The sequence below is a fragment of the Ovis aries genome, chromosome 1 (genome assembly GCF_016772045.2).
Source record: "Ovis aries strain OAR_USU_Benz2616 breed Rambouillet chromosome 1, ARS-UI_Ramb_v3.0, whole genome shotgun sequence".
Lineage (NCBI taxonomy): Eukaryota > Metazoa > Chordata > Mammalia > Artiodactyla > Bovidae > Ovis > Ovis aries.
Window position 1 is genome coordinate 131144932 of NC_056054.1, and position 8970 is coordinate 131153901.

Genomic DNA, 8970 nt, shown 5'->3' on the forward strand with positions numbered 1-8970 from the left:
TGAGATGGCCGGATGGCATCACCGACTGTATGGACGTGAGTTTGAGTGAACTCCAGGAGTTGGTGATGGACAGGGAGGCCTGGTGTGCTGCAATTCATGGGGTCTCAAAGAGTCAGACACGACTGAGCGACTGAACTGAACTGAACTGAACTGAAGGAGGCTGGGAAAAGACAGGAAAGTTAGCTGCCTGACTCACATACCATCCTCTGAGCCTCGCATTTCTGGCTGTGCTCTGTTAAATAAGAGTTTGGCTTTGGCCTTTGAAGAGGAGATCAGCTGTTTAATTGTTGCCCTGCCCCTGATGAGTGCAGCCAGTGTGAGGGCTGGGGTAGGTTCGGGTAAACTCGTATTAATGTAAGTTTAATACTCCAGCAGTCAAGCAGCATTATGTTTCCTTCCGCACTCAGACACGTAGCAGTGCCTGATCTCTGAGGCAAGATGCTTTTTAATCTCCACATTCTTTGAAATCTCGGTTAAGAGGTGGCATAGAGCAAAAAGATGCCCATGTTCTAACGTCTCAGGACTGCAGACAGGCTATTTCTCTGCAAGCAGATTCGGAGAGTGAGGGAAATCTCTTGTTACTGGTGCTGAGCTTTAATGACGGCGTTGTAACTTACAAGTTCCTGGTTAATGACACAACTGCCGATTAAAGCCCAGTGACCTCATTTGTTGAAAACAGAGCAGATCAAAGGAAGAGAAAGGGCTGGGGAAACATCTCTGATTATTCCCCCAGGGACAGCAATGTGGAGGATGCGTTGGCGCGGTGTCCTCCCAGTGGAATTTTATGTCTTTCCAGCTGCGTTGAGATTAGCCAAGGCAGTCATTCCAGCTCCCGCACAGACTGAAAAGCCCATGAGGCGGAGTCATAAAGTAACCTTGGGGAAACCAGCTTATTCCAGTTTTATTGAGATACTGATACATAACACTGTATCAGTTTTAAGTTTGCAATTGGATGATTTGATATATGCACATATCGTGAGGTTGAAAGTGAAAGTGAATCACTCAGTCGTGTCCAACTCTGCGATCCCATGAACGGTAAGCCTGCCACGATCCTCTTGGTCCATGGAATTCTCCAGACAAGAATACTAGAGTTTAGTGAACAACTTTCATTTCACATAATTACAGTTTTTTTTCTTGTTATAAGAACTTTGAAGATCTATTCTTTTAAACAACTTTCAAATATATGACACAAACTGTAGCACCACATTTTTCCTCCTGAGACCGATAAGGACAAACGCCAGAGAGCAGGTCTGTTGGTGCTAGGACATCATGTCGAGGGATGGAAGATGATTTCTATACCATGACTGGAGAACACCAGCTAGTGAATAATGTGGACTAAGAGAGTGCTGCAGTCACTGTGCAAACAGTAAGGAGGTTCCCCAAGAAACTGAACACAGAACTGTCCTACAGCCCAGCAACTCCACTTGGGAATATGCATCCAAAGGAAATGAAATCACTATCTTGAAATGACATCTGTACTCCTGTGTTCAGCACAGCATTATTTACAATAACCGAGGCATGGGAACAAACTCAGTGCCAATTAGTGCATGAATGGATAAAGAAAATGTGATACACGCGATGGAATATGATTTAGCCATTAAAAGGAAGGAAATTCTGCCATTTGTAACAACACGGATGAGCTTTGAGGGTATTATGCTAAGCAAAATAAGCCAGACAGAGAAAAAGAAAAATAGTGTGAGACTTCACTTATATGAGAAATCTAAAAAAAAAACCTGAACTCAGGAGAACAGGTTGTTGCAAGGCCAAGCAAATGGTATGGGCGGCTACTTCTCGGAAGACCTGACCTCCCTGGTGGCTTTTCAGGGAAGGGTTTTTAAAGACACTGTGAGAGAGAAGGTCATGGGATGCCTGGTCAGCTTGTGGACATCCTTCTGTTGGCCGGTGGTGAGGTAGCCAGGTGGTATTTGGAGAATCAAGGTCACCAGTCCTCTGGTTCCAGCTAATTTAAGGTTTCCATGTGTGTGGCCAACAGGCAGTTGACTTCTTGCCTGTGCTGGTTTCAGTATCTGAGGGGAACGTTATTTTTGTTTTAAAACAGTAATAACACAATTGTAAGTTTTCATGTATTCAGCAAAGAGATAAGTACTTCCTGTCTTCTGTGGACTGTTTGAGGTACAGCAGATATGCTAGAAACCTGAACATCTTCAGTTCAGTTCAGTCGCTCAGTCGTGTCCAACTCTTTGCAACTCCATGAATCGCAGCACGCCAGGCCTCCCTGTCCATCACCAACTCCCGGAGTTCACTCAGCCTCACACCCATTGAGTCAGTGATGCCATCCAGCCATCTCATCCTCTGGCGTCCCCTTCTCCTCCTGCCCCAATTCCCTCCCAGCATCAGAGTCTTTTCCAATGAGTCAACTCTTCACATGAGGTGGCCAAAGTACTGGAGTTTCAGCTTTAGCATCATTCCTTCCAAAGAAATCCCAGGGCTGATCTCTTTCAGAATGGACTGATTGGATCTCCTTGCAGTCCAAGGGACTCTCAAGAGTCTTCTCCAACACCACAGTTCAAAAGCATCAATTCTTCGGTGCTCAGCTTTCTTCCCAGTCCAACTCTCACAGCCATACATGACTACTGGAAAACCATAGCCTTCACTAGACGGACCTTAGTCAGCAAAGTAATATGTCTGCTTTAGAATATGCTATCTAGGTTGCTCATAACTTTTCTTCTAAGGAGTAAGTGTCTTTTAATTTCATGGCTGCAGTCACCATCTGCAGTGATTTTGGAGCCCCAAAAACATAAAGTCTGACACTGTTTCCACTGTTTCCCCATCTCTTTCCCGTGAAGTGATGGGACCAGATGCCATGATCTTCGTTTTCTGAATGTTGAGCTTTAAGCCAACTTTTTCACTCTCCACTTTCACTTTCATCAAGAGGCTTTTTAGTTCCTCTTCACATTCTGCCATAAGGGTGGTGTCATCTGCGTATCAGAGGTTATTGATATTTCTCCCGGCAATCTTGATTCCAGCTTGTGCTTCTTCCAGCCCAGCGTTTCTCATTATGTACTCTGCATAAAAGTTAAATAAGCAGGGTGACAATATACAGCCTTGACGTACTCCTTTTCCTATTTGGAACCAGTCTGTTCCATGTCCAGTTCTAACTGTTGCTTCCTGACCTGCATAGAGGTTTCTCAAGAGGCAGGTCAGGTGGTCTGGTGTTCCCATCTCTTGAAGAATTTTCCACAGTTTATTGTGATCCACACAGTCAAAGGCTTTGACTTAATCAGTAAAGCAGAAATAGATGTTTTTCTGAAACTCTCTTGCTTTTTCGCTGAATACCTTGCCCCGCGTGAAACGTACATCTGGCTTGGCCTGGAGAGAGTAAGTGGAGCTGGCCCTGACAGAGACCCTGGGAGGACAAAACCAAGTTTACAACTCAGAGGACCCACCATATCAACAGAGGGCATCTGTTTAAATCTTTAGCCAGACGTACTTTTAGAATTTTAGTGCTCAGTTAAAAATAATAATCTGGAACAGTATGTTCTTTATCTTTTTTTTTTTTTCTTTTTTTTCTGAAACCGACTTAGGTTTAATCAAGCAGAAATTGATCATTTAGGCACTGCCAGGAATGTGTAACACTTAGTACCAAGACAAAAATATAACTAATCCTACCTTCAAGATACCTACAGCCTCCTGGGGCGGGGAGAGAAAATGAACATCCCCTCCCAGAATTTCAATATAAAAGTAAAGGCAGAATGGAGTTAACAGTATGTTGGGGGGGGTCAGACGGAGTGGAGGTACAGAAGTTTCCCTTTTGCTCTTATCAGTGGAAGGTGCAGGTTTTCTGGGAAGGAGACTGCTACGTCGGAAAACCTCACAGTTCCCTGTCAAGAGTGACTGTCTCAACTCTCTCCCATTCCTCAGTCTTGCAGAGCTACCCCAGCCTGTTTTTTCCCTCATGCTCCTCCATGGATTTTAAACTGACACCACAGTGGTTGTTTTCTGTTAGTCAATCCTAGAGCGAGATCTCCAGGTAGCACCCTCCCAAGGGGTTTGCACCGTGTATTCTATGTAAATTGCATCCCTTTCCGGTCTCCTGGAGCTGGCAGCTTGGACTTCACTGTGCTTCATCGGGAAATGTTGTTCCTCATCTGTATTCACGTTGAAGTGTCCAGAATTCTGCCGTTAGCGCACCCACTTTATTCGGAAGGAACCCATTAAAGGGAACAGACCCCAGAGAAAATATATTTGGATTTTCCCCCCTCACCTTAACTGATCAGGAAAGCCCCCTCCGAGAGCCATCTCTGCTTCTGTGTGCCTCTTTAGCGTATTAAATTTGGCAAAAGCAGGGATAAACTAAAACAAGGGTGTGGAGATACTCAGCAGTTCAGATTTTGAGTGTCAGTGAAAAGTGAAGTCGCTCAGTCGTGTCCAACTCTTTGGGACCCCATAGGCTGTAGCCTACCAGGCTCTTCCATCCATAGGATTTTCCAGGTAAGAATACTGGAGTGGGTTGCCATTTCTTTCTCCAGGTGATCTTCCTGACCCAGGAATTGAACTCTGGGTCTCCCGCATTGGAGGCAAACGCTTTAACCGCTGAGCCACAAGCATACCTGCCTTGGTAGCTCAGACGGTAAAGCGTCTGCCTACAATGTGAGAGACCTGGGTTTAATCCCTGGGTCAGGAAGGTCTCCTGGAGAAGGAAATGGCAACCCACTCCAGTATTCTTGCCTGGAAAATCCCATGGACGAAGGAGCCTGGTTGGCTACAGTCCATGGAGTTACAGAGTCAGACACAGCTGCTTAGCTAAATCTCTCTAATACTCGAACTTTTTTTTTTCCTAGCTTGACACCACACTTTTAAAACAGTCTTTCATGGAAGCCTTTTGTCCTTTTTCAAGCCAACAGGGGAAGAGAATATTTATTGCCTTAAGCGTATCCAGTTACTACTAAGGGAGGGAAGCAACCAATGAGCACCGCAAAAGGCAAGCCAGCCGGTCAAGGGTTTGAGCGCCACCTAGTGGCCAGATGGAGTGTCTGCGTAACTGGTGGGCTCGGGCGTTGTTGAGTCGGTCAGTGGTGTCCGACTCTTTGCGACCCCATGGACCGCACCACGCCAGGCTTCCCTATCCCTCACTATCTCCTCGAGTTTGCTCAGACTCATGTCCGTTGAGTCAGTGATGCCATCCAACCATCTCATCCTCTGTCGCCGCCTTCTCCTCTAGTAGTGTTAGTCGCTCAGTCGTGTCCAACTCTTTGCAATCCCACAGACTGTAGCCCACCAGGCTCCTCTGTCCCTGGGATTCTCCAGGCAAGAATACCGGAGTGGGTTGCCATGCCCTCCTCCAGAGGATCTTCCCGACTCAGAGATCGACCCGGGTCTCTTGCATCGAAGGTGGATTCTTTACCATTTGAGCTCCAGGGAAGACCTCCTTCTCCTCTACTCTACGTCAGAGTGGAAAAGAAAGGACAATTTGTGGGTGTTCTGCAATCTTGGCTTTAAAAAAAAAAGAGTGCGGTGCACCTTATCTTTCTCTGGCTTCTCCGTGTGTGCTATTAAAAGATTGTTGTAAAAAAAAAAAAAAAGAAAACTCATTTGTCCTCGTTCTTGCTCTGCAGGTTGACGCTGCTGTCACCCCAGAGGAGCGCCACCTCTCTAAAATGCAGCAGAATGGCTACGAAAACCCAACTTATAAGTTCTTTGAGCAGATGCAGAACTAGACCACCGCCGCAGCAGCCTCTGAAATCGGACAGCAAAACCATTGCTTCACTACCCATCGGTGTTCATTTAGAGAATAACGTGGAGAAAAGCAAACCCTTCTGTTTTATTATTTACTCATTATCGCCTTTCGACAGCTGTGCTGTAACACGAGTAGATGCCTGAACTTGAATTAATATACAAATCAGTAATGTATTCTCTCTCTTCACATTTCGGTCATTTTGGTCTCTACACTACATTATTAATGGGTTTTGTGTACTGTAAAGAATTTAGCTGTATCCAACTAGTGCATGAATAGATCCTCTCCTGATTATTTATCACGTAGCCCCTTAGCCAGTTGTATATTATCCTTGTGGTTTGTGACCCAACTAAGTCCTACTTTGAAACATGCTTTAAGAATCGATGGGGGAATGCTTTCTGTGAACGTGTGGGTTTAGCTGCTTCTCTTGCCTAAGTATTCTTTTCCTGATCACTATGCATTTTAAAGTTCAACGTTTTTATGTAATCCAAATGAGTTAGAGGAGTTTTTTTTTTTCCACAATTGCATTTTACTGTACAGATTGCTGCTTCTGCTATATGTGTGATATAGGAATTATGAGGATAGACATTTATTTCTTCGTGCCTGTTTTATGTGCACACATTAGGCATTGAGAATTGAAGCTTTTTTCATCCATGTATCTTCAGATCTTTGATAAAGCAAAGAATCCCTGTTCATTGTAAGCACTTTCACGGGTTGGGGAGGGTGGGGGTGGGAGCGCTCTGCTGGTCTCAGTTTACCAAGAATTCTCCCAAAAAACTTTTCTGCAGGATGATTGTACAGGATCATTGCGTATGACCATGATAGCTTTCTACACTGTATTACATAAATAAATTAAATAAAATGACTCTCGGCAAGAGTTTTCTTTGAAGGATGACTATGGACGTTAAATATTCAAAGTAACTTTGGATGGGGAAAAAGAGGTAGATTCAGGTTCTTTCACCCAGTCTAAAACCCTTTATTTATGATACCAAAAAGAGGTGAGAGTGGAAGGGACAAAATCAGGGAATGGGGAAGGCAAGCCTGGGCAAACCCTTCAAGATTTGTCTTCAATTTGTATAAAATGGTGTTTTCATGTAAATAAATACGTTCTTGGAGGAGCGGCATTGTGCTGTCGTGAATGCTTCCATGGTAACCACCTTCTGCTCCTGAGTCACCGGAAGACTGATGAGAGCTTTCTGATACAGGGTATCCACACCTGTTGTGTCTTAACAGTAAGTCCAAGCTGAAAACTAGGGCCAACAGGCATCTCCCAGCTTTAGTAAAATGCTTTATAGACCCAACTCAGTCTTCACTTGGTCCAAACTACTTTGCTGCCATATCTTGGTCCTCAGCTTTGTCCCCGTCTTAGTCCATTCATGCTACTATAATAAAATATTACAAGCTACTGGGTGGCTTATAAACAGAAATTTGGGGATCGGGTGGGATCTGGGAGGGAGGTTCACGAGGGAGAGGACATTTGTATACCTGTGGCTGATTCGTGTTGATGTATGGCAGAAACTAACAAAACATTGCAAAGCAATTCATCCTTTTTATTAAAAATTTATTTAAAAATAAATTTTTAAAAAGAGCTTAAAAAAATCAAATTTACTTCTCACAGTTCTGGAGGATAGATGTCTGAGATCAAGGTGCTGGCGTGGTCAGATGAGAGCCCTCTTCAAGGTCGCAGAGTTCTTGCGTCCTCACGTGGTGGAAGGGGCTAGGACCTCTCTGGAGCCTCTCTTAGGAGGGCACTAATCCCATTCATGAATTCTCCACCCTCATGACCTAATCACCTCCCAATGCCATCGCAGTGAGCATCAGGACTTCAATGTGAAGTGTGGGAGAACACAAACATACAAACAGATTGTAACAGTTTCTAATAAAATATGAAGAGAAAAGTTCTAGGAAAATACAAGTTAAGACCAGCTGATCATTAGCGACTAAGCAGTGTTCTCAGCCATCACACGGTTGATATTTTGCAGGGTATAAGTCCTTGTTAAAAAAACATTGTAAGATGTTTGGGAGCATTCCTGGTCTCCATCCACTTCATGCCACTGTGTTGAGAAGCCCTCCTGCTGCAGCTAGAGAAAGCCTGAGCAAAAGCAGCCAGTACTCAGTGCAACCAAAGTTAAGTTAATTTTTTTGAATAGTCTATATTTTTTTTAATGTCTCCAGATATCGTGAGATGTCCCTTACGAGGGACAAAACCATCCCACTTGAGAACCTCTGCTGCATGTCTATTTTAAAACAATGTCACATACACTGTACATGATTTTTAATTGGAAAAGTCTGCGTGTGTGCTAAGTCACTTCAGTCCGACTCTGTGGGACCCCATGGACTGTAACCCACCAGGCTCCTCTCTCCGTGGAATTCCCCAGGCAAGAAGACTGGAGTGTGTTACATTTCCTTCTCCAGGGGATCTTCCCACCCAGGGACAGAACCTGTCTCATGTCTCCTGCATTGGCAGGCAGGTTCTTCATCACTAGCACCAGTTGGGAGAAGCCTGGGTCACCGCTATTCCAAGTGTCCAAGAACAAGCTGACCCTGGTGGTGTTGCTGTGCTGCACTTGTGAACAGGGGAGCATGAGAACCAACCAGCACCTTGTAACCTTAGATGGCAGCCTTTTAAACGCTAAGCACAGAAAATTAATCAAAAGTGTTTTATCAGGCCACTATGCAGTATGAGCGACTCAATTAAAACTCATCTGACTGTGTCTTATTTTCAGGAGAACAAAACACTGATCTCCCTCTTGCAGTTTAGGGCAACTAGACCTGACTGCTATGTGAAGATGCTTAACGTGACAGTTTACATGTATAACCAACAGTTCCATTTCGCCTGACCCAGAGAGGTAGCGAACACGGGGAGATCAGTGCTAAGTCACTTCAGTCATGTCCACTCTTTGCGACTTGTGGACTGTAGCCCACCAAGCTCCTCTGTCCATGGAGTTACCCACATAAGAATACTGGAGTAGGTTGCCGTGTCCTCCTCTAGGGAATCTTCCCAAACCAGGGTTCGAACCCTTGTCTCTTACATCTCTGCATTGGCAGGCGGGTTCTTTACTACTAGAACCACACGGGAAGCCCAAGTCCTAATGTAACAGTAATGAAGCACAGTAATGAAATGAAACCAAACCTTTCCAAACATATGATGCTACTCCCAAGCCATCCTTTAATGCTCATAGTTGCACGCTTTAAGATTGATCATTTCAAAGCTAATGAAAAAATATATATATATGCACATATATGTACACACAATTTTGTATCTGGAGAAGGAA

The 8970-nt window shown here is 44.4% G+C and overlaps 1 protein-coding gene across 6 annotated transcripts in view; it reads left to right on the forward strand.

The window, feature by feature from the left end:
* Nucleotides 1-6560, forward strand: part of APP (amyloid beta precursor protein) — a 312615-nt gene extending 306055 nt beyond the window's left edge. For all 6 annotated transcript variants that reach the window (XM_004002800.5, XM_004002804.5, XM_004002801.5 and 3 more), the window contains one exon: nucleotides 5577-6560. In XM_004002800.5, coding sequence (XP_004002849.1) covers nucleotides 5577-5678 — 102 coding nt within the window. In that variant the 3' untranslated portion in view covers nucleotides 5679-6560. The remainder of the gene's footprint in view (nucleotides 1-5576) is intronic.
* Nucleotides 6561-8970: the final 2410 nt, after the last annotated feature.